The sequence below is a fragment of the Stegodyphus dumicola genome, chromosome 10 (genome assembly GCF_044657685.1).
Source record: "Stegodyphus dumicola isolate Sdum_Otavi_A_Nest chromosome 10, ASM4465768v1".
In the NCBI taxonomy this organism is placed as follows: Eukaryota; Metazoa; Arthropoda; class Arachnida; order Araneae; family Eresidae; genus Stegodyphus; species Stegodyphus dumicola.
Window position 1 is genome coordinate 164832882 of NC_140777.1, and position 20976 is coordinate 164853857.

Below are 20976 nucleotides of genomic sequence, written 5' to 3' on the forward strand. Positions count from 1 at the left end.
TACTTCCTTTCGTTTTAGTCTTGTGGTACATGCTGAAGAGATAAAATATTCCATTGAAAAGGATTTAATTTCTATTACCCCTTTTTGGTACTTTTCCGTTTTGCCGGCGCAGGCGATAAAGTCGCCAGTAATGGTACAACTGATGCCAAACGGAATATCCTCACTGGTAGCCTTTTACGTCTCATTTTTAAAACAAATCGCCGCCATTTCTTATCAGATTGATTGTCTCTTTCAATACTGGCATACAATTACATATAATTTTTACCAGATAGTTCAATTTTATGCCTTAAGGCCATTCGCGGTAATTAAGTCAATTAGGATTAAATCACACCGCTCACCCGAAGGCGCAAGTATAGAAAAGGCAAAAGTCAAGAGGTAAATTCATCAATTCTAATGAGAATGCACTGAAGAAGAAAAGCACTGCAGTTTTACATAATTTCTGAGTAAGCTATTCGTACGAATTGAAATAATTCTTGCATTTAAACTTGTATTGATTATTATAACAACTAAGATTTAACTTGAAATTAATGTAAATAATTACTGAGAGAATTAGATTTTTGTAGCGTAGTTTACGTGGGAGGAGATCACTTGGGGTCACGTGATACGAACCGGCGACTCAGGATGTTGAACCATGAAAGCATAGTAAATTCTTAAAATTAATATCTTTTTACAAATTTACCGTCTTTATTTATTGGCTTTTTACAAAATTTTAAACGCTATTAAAATGTTCATGCCTTCAAAGTAAAAAATTCTTAGAACTAACATTTGTTAACATTTTTGATGCGCATACTGTATGTTGTCGCCAATAAAGTCTGCTTGGCGAGATTTGCGCCGGCGAAACGGAAAAATATCTAATTTTTTCTATTACCTTTTAAAGAAAGTATTTAAAAACGTTTTTTCAGAATTACATCATTAACTTAGTTATGTCATCGGTTTTCTTATTTAAAAGATTAAAATAATTTTTTTCGTCATTATATCCATGAATTTTAAGCAAAATATTATCAAAAGAAATGAAACATTTCTTTAAAATGCGTTCTGTAAACTTTATTATACAAGTAATTTTTTCATCGAAATGGTGTATATGTATTATTTTCACGGTGTAATATGTTTTATAGTGCAATGTTCATTCATTTATTTCGGTAGAAATTTTGCGCAAAATATAACGAAAAAGTTAAAAAAAAAACTCTCTGAAATCTGCAATTAATGACCTGTTCATTTTGCTTTTTTCTGAATTTAGAAATCTAATTTTAGAACAGTAATCGGATTTTAAAAAAGAAAAGATTCCGATAATACAAATTTACATATAAAAACAAATTTTCCAGAAACTGCATGACGTAATGATTATTACAGTCTTATTTTTAGATTGATATTAATAGCAACAGTTTTATTTTTATCCTTCTTTTTTCTCCCCTCATTTCAGAAAATATAATTTAATTAGATGGTAGAAAATTTTATGATGAACGGGGGGATGACCTCTTCGTGTGGACAATGCATTTTTTTCCCTTTAGTTCCGCTATTTCATTTTTGTTTTCCAACAGGAGAAAAGTGAGTGGAAAGACTAATTAGCCTCCAGAAGTCAAACTCAGAAAAGCAGAAACAGTGGTTTTATTCAAGGTTGGATGAAACATGACCCTGGAGTTAAAAAAAAAAAAAAAAAAAAAAAAAGTACTTACGCGGAAGGCACTTGTCTTTACGTAACGGCATGAAGTTTTCTTTGCACTGACAAAGTTTGTGCTCGCCGCATTCGCTGTTCTTAACTTTGATCTGACATTGTTGGTCGACGGCGCATCCGTAACCCAGGAGCGAAGCTGTGGAATAACAAACAGAAGCACAGATATAAATCAACACGAATGTAAAATTAGTTTCCAGTTATTCCATGCACACTGATAACACATAAAATTGAGCTGAAAGCTTCAGAATCTTCGTGATTCGTATGTTCAACCTCCTTTACATTGCGATGAAATGCAAATCGGCTTATTTTTTAAGTGAACAATAATACTTTTTTTCACATGCCATCATGTCAGAATACAAAATTTAAACTGGCAGAAGACTTAACACGCTGTTTGTTTCTGCCCTCTACACCTCCCCGTCAGCGACTACATCTAACCCTTGCCAAACCTGGGGGTTATGTCATTAATATATTGCGAGTACGACAAAATCGTGTTCCCCAAAGTTAACTTCTATGAGAAAACAATGTGATAGGTATAACTCAGATTAAGGAAGTGTATATAATTTAAACAAACATGAATATTCTTGTTATTAAAAGAGAAAAACGAAATAAATGTCAGTTGAAAGGATTTTTATTGCAGTATAATACGATCCCCCCCTTTAACTCGCGATTCTTGCTCAGGAATTCTTTAAAATATTCACGGTAATGAGTACAGAGTTTTTCTATACCTTTCATAGAAAAGTTTTCTTTCTTCAATTGAGTCAATCTCTATTACCAAACGTTCCCGTGACTTGAAGAAACAATTCCTTTAATTTCTTATAAATTAAAGGTGCTTTATTTTCTGCTTCAATATCATTGCTTTCATCCCTGCATCCGTAACTTCTCGATTGTCGTTTCTCAATTAATTTCCAATTTCTCGATTAAATCTTTGAATTCTCGTTCTTCCACATTTGAAATCCATTCGCCGCCAGTTGCTTTTGCAGTTTGCGCCCTTTCTTTGGCTTCATTTTCAATCCTTTACAATAGTTGATAGCTTTTGGCCACAGTAGATACCAACAAGCTTTCAGTTAGCTTTCAGTGCTGATGAATGAACGTTAAACCACATATGAATGAAATTCTAGCGTTGAGCATATTAAATATAAAAAATTAAGATAAAGTGTTTATCCAAAATCGCGTTCCGCAAATGCCCAATCGGCAAGGATTTACAGTATTTTAAGTTTCAGTCACTGGTTGTTTTGAGACTAGTATATTTTGAATCAGCGGCAACGCAAGGAAACCTGAATTTCTGAGCCTCATTATATTTGTGCGAATGTTTGCATACAGAGTTGAACCTCTTGTTATTTCATCTGGCCATTTATTCTTCTGGCATATTTTTCAATAAAACCAGAAAATTGGAAACTTAAATTTTAAAATAGGAAAAATTTCAAATTTAGATTAAGTCTAATTTTATGGAAAAACATTTATGTATTTCGAAGAAGTCTGGTACGGTATCATTTCTGGAGAGATTCTGGAGCAGTGTTATGGTTCCTTGAGCAGCGAGGAAAATCAATTTCTGGAAGCAAAGGAACAAACGACAGATTTCCTCCATAGTCACAGAGCTTTTCCATAAATATATCTTTACTCTAAATCTGAATTTCGCCTAGATTTATAAAGCGTTCTAATTATTAAAAATATGAAAAAAAAAAGAGATTTAAGTTAGACCGGAATTTTTATTTTGAAAACGCCAAGGTATCTCCGTCGAATTTCCTTAATTCTGTATCTATTTAGACTATTATTTAAATATTTTTAAAATTTGATCTTAAGGAACACAGTTTAAGATTTTTTTACAACTATTCCTTTCAATCAAGTTAAATTTTTGCTTTAAACTAAACATGACATATTTGAGGTCACTATCAAAAGCTTGGATCTTGCAAATTTTAACTTCAGTAAACTAAACTAAGCACGGTGGCACAAACAGCGCTGAGAGAGCCATGGTCGGCAATGCCATAGCTCTCTAACCTGCTTTCTAGGTATCCTACCATATCTGCTTTCTAGACCGTGGGCCGCGGGGTGCTTGTGCATCTTAGCTTGGACAAGCGGTCAGCTTATCGCAGGGTCCCCGATGTTTGGTCCCCAAGCGAACTTGGTACTCATTTCATCGACCCGCTCCAGAAACAAGAGGCTAAGTCAACCTTGCCCAGGTCCGGGGATCGAACTCCGGATCTGTGGTGCTGCTGCGCGACGCGCTAGCCACTGCGCCAGCGAGTTTTCTAAAGTAGTAAAATATTTTAGCTCAGATTTATGAGAAATAGATCTATATCTATACAAAATCTATATGTACTCGTACAGAACGATTAATTTTTTGACACTCACTAAAAACTTTTTGAGAAAAAAGGGAGAATGTAATTGCTGCAATTTCATGGCACCTCAGTCTCCTAGCGTCCCCGAGGGCATTGAAGCCCTCGGGGACGCTAGGAGAGGACGTGTATTTGCTAGCTCTTAATATGACCAATTCTGTATATAATGTAATTTTCTGAAGAGAATTTAGACTTCCATGTATTTATCTATGTTAACTCTAGGAATAAGCTCTTTTTTTCTAGGCTTGAGTTGATTTAAGAACCTGGCAAAATATATAAAAATTCATGTACAGTTACTCAATGGTCAAATTATGGTTCGAAAATTATCCTCAAGATTGAAAAAAATTTAATTATATACTCTATTTGTTGAATTTAATTTATGCGTTCTAAATAAATATAGATACATTCTTAATTTTTTTTATTAAACGCAAATTTCAAACTCTCTTTTAATATTAAGATAAAGTTTATTATTATTATTATTATATGATGGATTCAAGTGATTCGGAAAACTTTTAGGATTCCAACTTAAGAAAATTTAGGGTTAGTTCCACGTCTATTTCAAGCGTAAAAAATTCTAACCAGAATTAGTTTGGAATAGTTTTAAAATACAGACTGAATGATGAAAATCCCATTAAAAAATCTACCTTAAAAAAGTGAACTACAATTAAAAAAAAAATGAAATATATTTGACTTTGAACTTATAAAGCTAAAAACTAAAATCGTAATTTGATCTTAATTAATTTTGAAATCTTTTGGATTTTTTAAAAATTTTAGTTCATCACAGAACGTCCTTGCATTGTTATCACACAATAATCCTTGCTGATACACTATGAATTACGTTGAATGATTTTTTTCTCATCGTTTTGAAGTTACTCCTGTGACGTAAGCATAAATGAATCAGCAAATAACTTGCGGCAGCTATTATTGATGCCAATCATTCTTGCGAAATATCAATGCCATCTGTCGCGAAAATCTATCTTCCGTTAGTCTTTTGTTCTTCGCGTTCAATGAATCTTAAATGAAAGGTTAATTTACCAGGAAGACACCAGGTGTCGTTGAACTGGAAGTGATATGGTTGGCATGTGCAGACCCTCTTGTCCCAGTCGCAATGGCTGTGATGTAAGTGATGTAAGCACTCGTATGACGATCGGCAAGGATCTCCCAATCGGAGTTCTGTGGGCATGATATCTGAAAGAACGGAAATTTAATAAAGTTAAAAGCATCAGAAACAAATGTGCTCGATATGTTTTACTAGGAAAATATAACTACTACCCGCTTCAGCGGTAGCCGCTTTAAATAGTTACTATAAAGATGAAAATAAATATGATAATTTTAATGAGTGCATCTAGTTAATTTAGCAGGTCAGTCTAATAATTAAATGGAGATGAGGAATTGCGTTTACTGCTTTTAAACCGCTAAGTTTGTTAATTTATATATATATATATATAAGCGAAATACCACTGACTCAGCACGAGATCTCCGAAACTATACACCTGATAAACTTGAAATCTTGCATAGTTCCGCATTCCACGATGTAGAAGCGCACTAAGAACGGATTTTACGTAAATCATGTCCAAAATGGATTTTTGTTATACAATAGAAGTTTCTCATATGTTTGGTTTTCAAATCCAAGTTTAGAATTTTCTTTTATTGTTGCCAAAACTAGATTATGAAATACAATGTTGCCAATGCATGCATTTTCCTTTAAAATTATTAAACTGGTAAATAAATAACTTGCATCTATACAATGAATACAAACAACATTTAAATGATAAGATTCATAATAACATTTATATTTAACTGTTATCATAAGTTTCATGACAATAAATGTTATTATTAAGAGAAATAAATTATTGTGATGAAAATTAAAATGTTTTTATTTGTAAAAATTGCCATACATAAAAAGTCAAGGACAAATAATTATAATTGATTAAAAAATTTGAACAAAGATAATAACATTTATTTTCATGAAACCTATGTTAACAGTTAAACATATATAAACCTTAGTTTTTTTGTTGGCAATTGTTCGTGGTGTAGGCTTACTGGAGATCCCGCCACGTTAAATAATGGGGGCGCATCCCAATACACAGTACCTCATGGGTGATGTGGAAATCTCTGTAAGACAGATTCACTGCCTGGCACTATATTTGACTTTAAATTAAAAAAAAATACATTAATTATCAATTCGAAATTAGATATTTGGTTTATATAAGAAGTCTAGGTTCACATACAAATAGATAGTGTGCCCAGCAAAGCGAGTGGGTATCAGCTAGTGAGTAATATACACATTAAATATGAAGAAAAATTAAATATCTTATGTATTGTGGAATGGCAACATATTGGCGCGTGGAACGTAAAGTGTTTTGTTTCGGGCAGTGGCAATACATATCTTTTAAATCGCCGAATTAGGTGATTGAATTTGAAAGAGAAATAAATATTTAACGCTTTGCTGGGTCAAAACGTATTTATTTTCCATCGCTGAGCCTTCTGAATAAATTTGGAAACGTATACTATATGTTAAGCTCTGGTAAGTGGCAACGCATCATTTCTAAAGCGCTGAGTATGTTAATCAAAAGTTTATAGAATTAGTGGGATATTAATAGGATAACGTTTTAAGCTTCACATATTTATCAGATACAAATACTCACATATCAACTAAAATATTTAAAAGTATTTGAAAAATTATTATAATTTCTTTGGTAATATTAATAACAACAGTTGAATAGCGGTAGCGTGACATGATAACAAAACATGATCAGCAAAATCCGGAAGTGATCATGAATGAAAAATTTCCTAAGCACCTCGCCAATTCCATGTTTTAAATAACAATGAACTTTAAGAAAGTACCACTTCAGAAGGTCGAATGTAATACGAAATTTTGGATTATATGTTATTAGGCCATGTGTAGCAACTGGTTTTTCTAATTTTATAACAATATAATCAAATGTTTGCCGCTTTGTAGTTTTATTAAAAAGTGACTTTTATTGGGCAATTAAGTAACATACAATTTAATTGGTTTTTAATCAAAGAAAATTAAGTGTTTGCAGTATATTTAAAATAAATACTTTGAAACGAATATCATAGTTTTATTTTGTTCTGTGTTATTTCTAAAATATCAACCGATCTAAATTCATCTTGATCTGTACGCGTATCCCCGCGATATTTACGTATTAATTAGCAATGTTCGTTCAAATGCAGTAATATGCCATGTTGATTGCTACAAAACTGTTGTGGGCTTCAAGTAAAGTGCCACCTCCGGTTACCCATTAAAAATTGTTATGGGCTTCGCCATTTTCGATTGTCTAGTTTTAATCAAAATCTAATCAATATTTTATATGAATACAAAAAGTTTAGCCATTTTACCGTCCCTTTGTCATTTACCGTCTTTTTCTTTTCTGTAATTCGGGTCCGAATAACAGAGAAGGCTTGGATGTTTGTAACTGTATAGTGTCTTGGGCATGGGACTGTATAGTGGCATGGTGACACCTTCTGTGATTCGGGTCCGAATCATAGAGAAGGCATGGATGTTTGTAACTGTATAGTGTCTTGGGCATGGGACTGTTTAGTGGCATGGGGAGACTTTAAATATATGTCGAGCCAAAAGTCTTATCGAGAGATTGGTAGTAGGGAAAGAGGGGTGCGAGACCCTCGGACTCGTCTCTCCGGGTTTTCTCCATTACATTTGGGAGCGGAACTGAACTAAGTCCTACTGTCACCTGTATGATGCTCAAGGCGCTTGTGAACGGCAGGCGCAATCTTTCTCTCCTTGCCACGATGAATTTCGTGGGCTTGTTCTAATATGATTGTCAGACAAGTGAGATAAATCACAACAACAACGCAAGAAACGTAAATAAGAAAAACATATATTTTTGGAGGTTTGGTATAAAAGTTATAGTGGCCGAAAAGATTTTCACACGCGTACAGACACACAGGCAGACATACATCGCTGCAAAAATAATCAAAACGTGTTACGGGGACCCTAATTCGTGATTATTCACTGAAAACTCGCTATCAAATTTTTAGACCGAGACCTTTACTTTTGTTACCTATGTATATAGGTTGCCGAGAGATAAAAAGGACACCAAATAAAAGTTTAAGAAAATTTCATTATTTTATTGAGTTTTTATTTTGGAATTTATCGACATCGATTATGTTACATAAATATATTAAAAGAATTCCGTGGAAGTATTTATTCCAAGTGCTGAATTCTGATCACGACTGTCATGCGAAAATGTTATGGATGATTGACTGTTTAGGTAGTTCTTCTGTTATCAGAATCTGACAAATGTTCGATTCTGAAAGGAAAATGTCAATGACATTAGTTGTTAATTTTAACTGTACTCAAGCGCCGCCGCCAACATTAAGTACCATTTAATGTTGAGAAATATTACAAATAAACAAAGTTAAATAACTGACGGCGTATATATTAGACAAAGAAAGAGGAAGCCTTCTTAATCCAAAGAGCGATGATCCCTAAAATGAGACAATCTCATTTCCATACTTGATGATATCGACTCAGAATTGGTCTTCATCTATTGAAGCCATCCGCATCAGTTCTCTAACTATATATACTTCCGGTCGACAGTGATGAATTACGGAAGACAAAAATTGTCTTAGTTCTACGTCTAATAAGAAGTTCACTTTTCTAAATACAAGTGACCCTTAAACAGCCGAAGAAAGCGCCTACATCAGTAATATCTTTTATTCATATTACAGAGTCATTGCGGCTATTATTCGGAAGCATAAAAAATTAAAAGATTTTGCAATAGATTAGTACACTGCGTCCACAAAAGTCTTTATTCGACATTTAGTTTCGCAACCGTTGGTCATAGACATATACTTAAAAAGATATTTTAAATGATGCAAAGATTCATGCGTTCATATTTTTTAATTTAAAAATGTATTTTTTAATTTATTTTTAATTTTAAAAAATGTATAAAATATGCAATCTAACATTTTACAAGTACCTCCAAGCTTATAGTTTTACATTAAAAAAATTTTGTGCTCGTTATAAAAAATAAAACTCAAAATGCTTAACTCCCGTAAAACAAAGATTATTGACCAAAATTTGCGATATTTGATATTATTTTGAATATTCGTCATAACGCCAACTTGTTTGGTTAGGTCGTGTGAGTTGCGCGCATATTAAATATCATTTTGAATTTGCTTTGAGGGATAGGTTGATAAATAAATTAGAATAATTCGAGACTGGTTTTTCCCCCTTTAAATGCCACGCAGTGATGCTTTTCTTCGATTTATTAGGGTGTTTAATTTATAATTTTATGACATTTGGTAATCCGAAAGAATTTTCACACACATAATTTATAAACTTTCAAAGTCTAAAAATACGTTACTAATATTCTCATGAAGTTTTATTACTTTAGAAACGCAATCTGGCAACCGTAAAAAAATTCATTAAAATACATATTTACACTTTTAATTAATGCAAATAATATTACGAGTTGCCTACCGGCGAATACTGAAGCCTTCAGCGTTTTTCAGAACACGAATGTTAATACGATTCTGTGAATAAGATTTCCATTTTGAAAAATCATATTAATGAATATTTTTCCTAATAACTTGTACAGAAATGCTCGTCATGGAGTTACTTAACATTGTAGAGACATTAGGTATTTTTGGAAGCAAGAGTAATGAAAAATTAACAACGCCTTCGCCGGGAATCGAACCACCGACCTCGGAATACCGGCCCAGTGTACTACACCACGAAGGCTTGCTAAAAAATAGGAGAAATACCTTATAATGTCAGAAGTCTTTTTCGAAGCAATATTTTATTCTCAGTTATGTACAAATATTCCATAACAAATGTTACGGGCCCTGAATTTGATTTCCAATATTTACATTAATTATTTAGATCAAACTTTGTCTCACGGGAGTTAAACCTTTCGTGTTTTAATTTTTACAACGAGTACAAAATTTTCCTTAACTTAAGTGTAGGGACCAGAAGAACACGTAAAAGTTCAATTTTGTACTTTATACAAAATTAAATTTTTAAACATAATGTTTTTTGTCGGCCGGATAGAGAATTTTGTGTCGGTGTATATTTAATTGTAGTAAATGATAAAATAGAGCAAAATTTCACGATTTCATGATATACCCAGTTATATTTTACATATGTACTTATTTCAAAGCATTTTAAAATATACTTAGAGGAAAAATCGGCATATGACACATTTTATTTAAGGATTCATTTTATTAAAAAAATTTATTTTCTTTCTGTTGAACAAGATGTATTAACTACTACAGTTTTTACCTTAATTCTTTGATTTTTTAGTCCTTTTCATCTCAACGTTGGGGGTATTTTTATTTCACTTCAAAGCAAATTAGAAAGTTCTGATTTAAGTGTGGTATTCGCTAGTTAAATGTTAAAGTCAGACCAAATACTTACAGAGCCAGGTTAAAAAGTGGCATGTTTTCGTTAACACAGGAACCTGAATATATATTCATAACATCGATATTCAAAAATGATACGATTATGAAAATTTATTAATATTAATATTATTTTTTACTATCGTCCGTTTCATGAATATTTGCTATTGGAAATATAACTTACAAGACCATTTGATATTCGATATATTTTTTTAAGAATAAAGATATGATGTTTGAATGTATGAAATGATGTTTTTCAAAACATTTTACGTCGAATCACTTTAAATGTTACGCCGAATCACTTTTCAAATCGTTGCCACCAAACATTATCGCCTTGTATTATATTTAAAGAAAGTACAAAATGAAGAATCTACATGTATGTATGTATGTTTCTCGCATTGTGAAGAAACAACGGTACCTACAATCAGCAAATTTTGAATAATATAGTCCTCCACCCGAATATGAAAGCCCAAATTTGGAATCTCTTTTTTTTTTTTTTTTTTTTTTTTTTATATATCTTTTTCAAATTTTGTAAAACTTTAACGAATTTTTGATTAACAAACTCAACGATTTCAAAGCGAGTAGTGGCAACACTGTAGGGGAATATAACATTTTTATCTCCAGCGCGCAAGATTGTCTGTCGCAAATTCTAAGTTATGCTGTCTTTAAATATTTTTAGCACAATGTGGCGCTAGCCCAAATGCTCTTGAAACATGTATGTGTCGGTTAATGAAAAAAAAAAAAAAAAAAGGCCGTTTTGGCGTAATATAAAATCAGAAAGCTTCCAGGATATTGGAAATCTTAAACTTTAAAGAATATTCGACACCAGGAATCTTATTTTACACGAGTATACTGGAAATCTTAAGTTTTAAAAATATTTGTTATTAGAAACCTTACTTTCTACTCATATCTGTCATTGGAAATTTTGTGTCTTACGAATATTTGATATTAAAAAAGCTTACGTCTTAATATGAATTAAAAAGAAACATTTAAGATTAAAAAGATTATAAAGCTTACATCTTAATATGAATATTTAGTGTTGAAAATAATACTTTTCATTAATATTTGATAATAGGAATATTACGTGTCATGAATATTCATTATTGGAAAGTTACATTTATTAATATCTGATATCAGAAATCTTACTTTTTATTGAATATTTTTATCAGAAATCGCACGTTTTCTGAATATTTGTTTATCAGAAAATTTTATTTTTACAAACATTTAGAACTGAATGAAAATAATTTATAAATTAACATTTTTATTATATTTCTATATTTTGAGAAAACTAACAGATATATAGATTGATCCAAACGTTATTAAACTTTTCAAATATGATTTTCATTCTTTTTAATTTTCGCTGTACACTACCGTAGGTGCTATAGAAAACGGCAAGTGGCATATAACTGCATAGAGTGCCCAGAAATGCAAGTTTTTTAAAACAATGTATATAATGTATTGTTTCCATAAAAATTTTATTATGCAAATTTTATAATTACTATTTAGTTCACAGATAATGATCCAGCCATGCAGAAAAATAAAATATTTTATAATAAATGCTGAATGTGTAAACTATCAATATTAACTAAGATATTTGAAGACGAACTTTGTTCTTAGTCCGTCTTCAAACAATACTAATGATTGCCGGAAAGTTTCTATGGGAATCAGTGATACATTCTGTTGAACTCTTTTTCATATCGCTTGCTATTTGGGTAACTTCTGTGCATATCTGACTTCACGTAATCTAGCAATAATATTAAAAAAGTCATGTGATTTTAGGTGTGGAGTGTGTTTTTATGCTGAAAGTGATGGATTACTACTCCATTTTAATCAAACGTTCAGAGCAAGAAATACCATAGAATGATGTTTCTTCGCGGTAAATGAATGCTTGGCTTTCTTCCGGGTTAGAAATAATGTTGTTTCGTAACACGTCATTATAATGATGACTTTTGACAGTGCTGACTTTTGACAGCAACAGTTCAGAAACAGAACTAATATATCCAGGATTCCAGCGACATCTGGTAGAGATAATTCCATTTTTTAATAGCTTAATCTCAGCTAAAAGATAGTTACAGTTTTCCATAGCTTAAACCTTAGTGACTAAAACAATTATAGCCGCAAAAATTTAGAATTTGAATGCGTTATTTTATATATTTTCCGTGTGTTGCAGAGAAAAAAATATATTCATTAAAAATATCTTTGCCTGATAAAACGTATCCGCTTCGGAATTCTACGCAGATATTATAACTAGAAATGACTTTAAGAGAAAATATTTTTTTTGATTCTAATGAAATTAAATTTTAATCGCAATTTTCCAAAAGAGCATTATTTGTAAACTGTTTTCCAATCTAATATTTAAATGATAACAGAGAATTTCCTGTTGCCTTGAATTATTGTAAATACTTAAAACATACATGTAAAAGAAACATCGGGAGACCCAAAGATAAACTAAGCCCACAAAGTGAAGTCTCACATGGCTGGCCTTATAGTTTATTTATAGTCCTACAGTTCATGTGCTATAAGACCTTATAGTTCATGTGTTTTTCACTTCACTTGCTTTGGATTCGTTTTCTCTTGGGCCGCCCTGTATTATCAGATATAGGTATTTATAAACTTATTTATCAATTATTTATATTTAACAAAAACTATAATAACCATTATCATACACAATTGAAAATGCAATTTGCAGTCAAAACAGACCAATCATATTGGAACGGACTATATTAGAAATGCTGTGAAGAAAAGTAGTGCAAATATACCATTATGATTTGTAGTACTATGTTTTAGATAAGAAAGAGGAAGTTATAGTAATTAAAACCATCTGATATTGTTCTAATATTTCCGATATTTATCTTAAACCTGTATTTTCGTTTAATAAGATTCGCGATGTACCTTTCTGTTTAGCAGTTTCAAAGATGCTTCTCAAACATGACTTTTCGACATTACTTTAATTAGCAAAATAACATATTTTAAACCATGGCACAAAAAATAAAAGGTTTATTTATTTAGCTTTATTATTAGAGTTATTCCATAAGAGTTGTATGTACCAAATTTTTGAATCAGCGGTGACGTTTAAAAAATGTGTAAGTATTCAGAAACTTCCTTAACGTCTAGTTAAGTCAATATTTTACACACTTGACCTTCCGTCTTCTATGTTTTGCTTTGTATGAAAATATATAACAGTCTGACAAGGAAAGCACAGAATGCGGCAACAAACTATAAGTTAGGAAGGTGAAAGAAAGGTAGCAATAACGGCTTTGGAACCCGTTATCGCTAGGGGGAAAACTCATTATGACGTGATGCGTTTACTAAGATAAAATTTTTAACTCACCGAGGTCCAGAGTGTTGGTGCTTCTGCCTTCACTTGAGCCAATCAGACAGATGACCTGTGGAAAAAAAAAATATGTAAGCAAACTTGGATGCCAATACATTAAGATGTCAGAGATGCCAATTAAATGCGCATTAAAATATGGCGGAAGTGACAGTAAAATATTCACAATAGCTGAACTGTGTCTTAAGTGATTTTTGGTATTCACTAGTCACTAGTTTAAAATTTCTTTCCTGTATTGATGACTAATATTTTCAACTTGTTTGACCACAACTGCAGTATTAACAACGTATTTCTTGCAAAACAAGATACTTAAAATTGCAGTCATATCACTTTTTTCCATTTAAAGACTTTGTAAGATAGTATACACTCTTTTTAAGCTTTAATAGTTAGAAAAATGTAAAAGCGTATTAAAAAAAAACATAATTGAAAAAAATAGTGATTCCGATCAAGAATTCAGAATTTGAAGAAAAGTATTTATGATTGATTTATTATTGATATAAGCTTTTAATGCCAAGAAAATTTAATGTAGGGAATTATAAAAAATTAAATTAAATGAATATTTCATATTTTTGTATCAGTCTTAAAAATATTTATACTGTTTCCTTGTATTTACAAAAATTGGAATCGTTGCATGATTTTTATTATTTTGAAGAATAGATTTACTGGCGGGATAGCTTGAAACAGTTTTAATAGGCAAATTTAGTCGAACTCGCTTATAACGAACATGAACGAACCGTGATATTTTTCATTATCACGGAGTGCTCGAAAAAACGGGTTCTTAAAAAAATCATAAAAATTCATACATACTTAACATATTATAAATATTTTATTCATTTTTTATTTCTGTACAGTACAAATTAATTGTTATTTTGATTTGAACTGGCTTATTTTCTGTTTATTGTTATACTGTTCTTCGGAGAAAACTCATGACTCAAAAACCATCGTCATCTGCACCCCTGCCTTCGAGCAAAGTTTGAAGTTTTTCTGCGGATTCAGAAGCCACTGAGTTGGGGGTGGTTCAGCTTGAAATTCTTCACATTCGTCATTATCATCGCCGCTTTCATAATTTTTTTCATCTGCGTTAGCTTGAATTTCAGCTACAATATTCTTAGGTTTCTCGGAAGTGATAACACTGGCGTCAACAGATACATAATTTTCAAATACTTCTCTGTTTCATTTCCAAATTTTCCAAGTAGTCTACTTCTTTTTCCTTAATAATTTGTTCCACTTGGTCCAATCCAGCCTTACGGAAGAAACTGGTAATGCATTTGATGTAAAGTTTGCCATGCACCGTTCATTAGACGTATCGCTTTAAGTACGTTTACATTAGCATTTGAAGGCTCTTCCTATTTTTTCTCTTCCATTAAGAAGCACAAAATTAAGTGCTTAGAAAGTTTGATTTAAAACTTCTGACGATGACTTGGTCCACAGACTGGATAACACTTGTAGATTTCGATGGTAAAAATTCAATACTGATCACTCCCCAAGATAAAAAAGGCCGCTGTCACGTATGCGCAAGATTTATGACTCGTCACTAACTTTCGGTTGGCTGCGGAATGTTAACGAAATTTTTTCAAGAAAGGATTAGCTGAGCTGGAGAGGTGGAAATCAATAGAAATTTTAAGAGTCACAAAACTATTGCTGGCTATAACCGAGGTTTCCTCGTTAAAAGCGAACTAAATTCCCATAGACTTCACATTATACAAACCAAGTACTTCCGATTTTCTCGTCAAATTCAGGTTCTTGTTAAATCAGGGCTCTTTATAAGCGAATTGTACTGTATTTTCTAATTAAATAAGAGTTCTGTAACTTTTAAATTTAGTTTTCAGGCTTATGAATGAAGAAAATTCCCGGCAATAAATGCTGTGAAATCGGTGCTGTATTTATGCTTGGATTTTCTTATAAAGCTTTTATAGTCTAAGAAATCAGATCAAGTCAAACCTTGATTTAATGAATGTCAGTTGAAAATTTTAGTTAAATTGTAAATATTGCTAATCCAAGGAACTGTCTTAATTAAATTTTAATCATGATGTATATTACAAATTGTTAAAAGTTTAGTTTGAGCGTAACAGTCACTCGGCTATTTTATGTTTTAAAAAATCTTTGATGTACAACAATTTCCCAATTTAAACAAATGAAAACATAAGTTAAGTCGAAGATATCGTTAAATTGATGTTGTGCTGTAGTTTCTTTGTAATTCTAATAAAGCAGAAAAATTGTAAAAGTACTTCAGAAGATTATTAGAAGAATTTTTTAAATATGGGAAATTTTAAAGAAATAAATATGGAGATTAAGGGTGTTCCTTTAATTTAAGAAAACTTATACGTAGCGTTTTCTCTCTATTTGCACAAATCGTACATTAATCATTCAAAAAATTTCAAATTTTGGATTACGAATACTCTAAATAAAAATAAAATTATTAATTATGAAGTACCAAACTGCATTAATAGATCATAATTGCGCAGTGCATTTTAAAACAAAGTATTTAAACATTTTGAGTGATTATTAGTAATCTCAGTAATTTTATTATTATTCTTATTGATCGTTGTTTTTGTTGTTGTCTTATCCATGGATTTTTTAAAATATTGATTGCCAGAGCCTCAAGGAGGTTGGACTTCTACGTCCATCCTTGTTTTGAAGAACTAGTTTTGAGCCACACGAGAAGACATTTCGGCTTGTCACCTAATTGGAGTGCCCCCATGACGCAAAGACACTGTACATTTACAAACATTCATGCCTTCTCCAGGATTCGAACCTGGGCCTTTCGGCTTCCCTAACCATTATACCATTTGAACGGCATTATTATTGATTGGTTGATTTTATTGATTTTAATAATTATTTATATTTAAGCATTTTTTTAGTGAATGTTGAACGATAAGCCGACAGAATTTCGTATATAATATCCACAAAAGCCGTTGCATGCTACAAGAAGGGAATTAGAATATTCCTCAAATTTAAGCGTAGGAGTTAAGCCCAACAAAATGAAACAGCGCATCAGTGTCCTAAATCGCATTCTTTGATTTTAAAGTAGCCCATAGTTCATCTTCATTTTTACAATCATTAAGACGATGGAAAGAACTCAAAATTAGGAAATAAATAAATCCTCTCTAATCTTTGCAATACCCAGACCACCGAATTTTAAGTAGGTCTAAAACCACCAAGATTATCTGCTATAAAAATAATCTTTGGTGTCCCTTAATGAGGCTTAAATACCTATCATTGATTGTATAAAAAAAGAATTCTGTCGTAAACTTTGAAGAGGAAATAGCAAACAACGATGGCATACACACACGCAAACGGGAAAAAAAAATCTCATAAAAATTTCTTAGTCCTTCCTTCGGGTTGCGATTATTACTTATGCTTTTAATGAGTTCAGGGATTTGATGTTATTTCCTCTTTGCTTTTCGAATACCGATGGCCTTCGGTGATGAGCCGAGTTGTTTGCTTGCTGTAGCCAAAACGCAGCGGAGCGTTAATAATCGTTAGGTGAATCGGTTCCGATTCTACAAGTCCTTAAGAACTGATGCTTTAATTGTACTCTGCTTTACTTTCTAACTATCTTCCTTCTCTGCCAGTACCACGACTTAACTGCTGTTTCAAAAAGTTTTTGCTTCAGCTTTAGTCACTTCTCTTGGTCATTTTATCCCTATCACGTGCGAAGAACAATAAGGAAGACCTCCAGTTTAAACATCATAATAACTAAAGCGATGTTCTAGCTTCAGTCGGCTGCCTGCTTTACTTAACTAGAATTCTTAAAAATGATACTTTAGTAGATTCCAGTTCTTAATTGTTTCTTTACAGGCTATCGCACAAAGCCTATTGTTCACCATTTTTTTTTACGTGAATTTAAAACTTTACTAAATAGTTATTCGTGATCTGCATGAAACAAATTTAAATGCAAAGTCGCATTGCTTAGTTATTAATCGGTATTGTTCCCGAAGCATTATTTATATTCTATTCACATAAGAGCTTTCGAAATTAAATTAGTTATGTATTGTAAACTGATATAATCTGACTTACAGTAGATCTGGTCAGAGGCTTCTTGTATTATCTATATAAAATTCGATAATAAAAAGATATTTCTTGTTTGGTGTAAGAATGAAATGACAATATTCGACGTTCAGAATATATTCAAGTTAGTGATAGCGACTGGTACAAAGAGTTTTGAAAATATAAACCTTAGGCCAAATTAGAGTGGAAATCATAACTAAAAAGTTAAAAAATATATCATATTAAAATGCTTCGAGCTTGTACTTCGTCAGCGGGAGGTCAAAACTCAAGCATTCCGATCGGTCACATTCATAAAATCTTAAAACGTTTCAGTGTTCTGCGAGTGTTAAAAAACAAATTCTCTCTGAATAAATAAAAGATTTTCTAGACGCTCCCAAAGCCCACCCCTACGTTTCTCGACTTCATAAACCTTTTTTTTTTTTTTTTTTTTGTAGACAAAACATGATAAAGTATAATTAAAAGTTTGTCAAATCTATGTGCTCTTTCTCAATACAAATTGTTTATATTTTAATAACATTTGTATCTTGAAATTATACATGCATATGTATATATGTAATAATTTAATGCATAGGAGGAATCCGATACTTTAACTGCTTTCGATATCCGTCATAGCTGATGATTAAGGAATACTAATGAAGATAAAAAACTGGATTTTCATAAATCATCAATCTTTATTTTCGCACGTATCAAATCATTTCTAAGTAGATAAGATATTTCTAGATCATAAGCAATTACAACATTTTTATATGCACTTTATATCATCTTAGAATAAGAACAAAGAAGGGCATAGTAGCATAGAGATGTTTGTATGGCGGAAGCTAGGGAAAGGAATGACGTAGTTATTGCGCCAAGAGTATTACACTAAGTCTGATGTATAAGTACAGTTAATCTGTGATTGGTTAATTTACGTTGTTACATAACATGGAAAGATCACGAATTTGGGAGAACAAATGAATTTAAGGGGAGAGCACCAAATCTAGAATGGTTAATTATGAGGTCGCCAATTATTCTTAAAACAGTTATCGTATTTTGTTATATATTTAACTATCAGATATAAATCCGTTTTTTCCTTCAGAACGCTCTGAAGAGGTAGGACTTATACCTCAGTATCCTCGAAATTTATGAAGTTTTAATCAGAGAATAAGATCGCAGTTGTAACCTAATTTTAAAAAGTGTTAACTCTTTAGTTTAAAATTGTTTCAGATGTTCAGATGGAATCTGCATATATAGTTTCGAATGCAATTTTTTAAAAAGTGTAAAAATGTGAAATTTTAAAAACGTTACATAATTGCAGTTTTTTTAAGAGTTTATGATTTATACGTTAACTTGAGTGGTAAACTCTTCAAAGTATAGACCGTAACTTGAAGTTTTCAGATTGCAATTTGTATGCTTTTTTTTCTTTTTTTTTTTTACATTATAAGATTCTAGTTAAATTGAGTGCCCTTGGCAACTAGGATACTTGATAAGTATGTAGCGACTATTTCGCTAGCTTCTTAAAACTGCACGGATAAGTCCAAAGAAGGGTTAAAATACCCTTTTATTTTAACTCAAGAACATTCACAGTCGGCTGTTCTCGGGTTTACAGCTCCACATGGGCTTGAACTTAAGATAGACAATGTTAAACTAAACTAATTATAACTAACTATAACTTAGCCAAAGCTGTACAGAAATAACTGACCCAGTTGGTCGTTATTAAAGATCACCGGCGAATACTAACAGGTACGTAACGATATGGTCGAACCTAACACGATTTGGCTTAAACTTTTGGCCAGAAGCAAAATACGTTCTACTGACAACTTCTGAGCCCTTCTACGGAAGTGACCGGAGACTTCCCATAAATACTGACTGTACCTCATGTACATAAAACGCGATACTGAAATCTTTTTGGCAGGGAGTTGTAGGTGGGAAACAAGAGAATTAATTAATAAGGGAGTTTTTCAAAATTTAAAATAACTATTAGGAAATTAAAATAATCACTACAGTATAATTTTCGTGACGTTTATAATTTTTGTTTGAAATGCTGCCTTAGTAAATGTTTGTTTCAGCTATAGGCATATTTCTTATGGTGGCTATTTTAATAATTATGGTGGATTCGCTTAGAAATTAGTTTTAGGCCTGTGAACGCGTTAAATCTGCTCGAATGACTGAAAATGGAATCCCACCTCTGAATGATATCAAAAGCTCAAATAAGGTCAGAATTTAACATTGAGTAATTCTAAATGTTTCCCAGTCAGAAAAATAAATACGCTATATTAGGACATTGCCCTTCTTTTATCACAAGAAACCCAGACCACAAGTGAATCCACCTTTTACCGATCACAATATGCCGGAAAGTTTGCGTGGGTCTTACAACGGCGGCGTTTTTTTTTTTTTTTTTTTTGGCAAAGAGGCACAGACATGACCAGGGTCAGTAGAAAACGTTGTCGATCCAACTGCTTGACTTCACGTGGAAATCATCAGAGCAGGGCAAAGCGGCGGATCGGTTGGGCAGATAACGAATTTAAACAACAAACAAATGACATGTTACGGAGCGTCGGTTTTGATTCTGATGCATCGTCTCATATTTGTTCGCATGTCAACCTAAAATACCGTCAAAATAGACATTTACAGTTTTTACGGAATGATGAATATTTATTGTTCTATCATATCGCAGTCTTTAATAAAATCGTACATTATAAAAGCTGTAGGGAAAAAGTGTGTGTGTTATGGACGCAGTCAGCTGATCATTCTTTACGTTTACAGAGAGCTAAAATGTTGTCATACTTTTTTATTTTTGCTATACTAATTATATTTGGGATGTAAACTGATAAAAGTATCCGGATGATGAAAATATCCGAATTTTCCCCGGATATCTGCACCTGTAAAAATTGCTTCTGCTCGGAGATGTAAAAGTTTCCAAATTTTAGGTTAATTTAAAAGGCATTTTCTCCTTTCTTTCCGCATGTCTTCGAAGTGCATTGGTAGCACACACGGCGCGTATTCGAGATGTCCAAGTTCGAGTCCCAGCGAAGATATTGCTCTTTTTTCGCGTCTCCGGCTTCAAAATAACCTAATGACTCTACAATATTTTTTCTCTTCTGGCATTTATATTCACATAATTTATGCTAACTGTTAAAAAATACTAACTCAGTATTTGATGACACTAAAAATATCAAAATGCTTAGTTTAATGACTCTTTGTTTTGAAGCTGTAGATGGCAACGATTTGTAAAACAATTTAAAATGGAATTCTAAGTTTTGAGG

The 20976-nt window shown here is 32.1% G+C and overlaps 2 protein-coding genes across 3 annotated transcripts in view; one reads left to right on the top strand and one right to left on the bottom strand.

Annotated features, from left to right (window-relative positions):
• LOC118188089 (uncharacterized) overlaps window positions 1-20976 on the top strand; it is a 282828-nt gene that overhangs the window by 55749 nt on the left and 206103 nt on the right. The window lies entirely within an intron of this gene.
• LOC118188086 (uncharacterized) overlaps window positions 1-20976 on the bottom strand; it is a 250801-nt gene that overhangs the window by 24141 nt on the left and 205684 nt on the right. For both annotated transcript variants that reach the window (XM_035358436.2, XM_035358437.2), the window contains 3 exons: window positions 13724-13778; window positions 5041-5193; window positions 1674-1808 (listed from right to left, as the gene is read on the bottom strand). In XM_035358436.2, the coding sequence (XP_035214327.2) occupies window positions 1674-1808; window positions 5041-5193; window positions 13724-13778 (343 nt within the window). The remainder of the gene's footprint in view (window positions 1-1673; window positions 1809-5040; window positions 5194-13723; window positions 13779-20976) is intronic.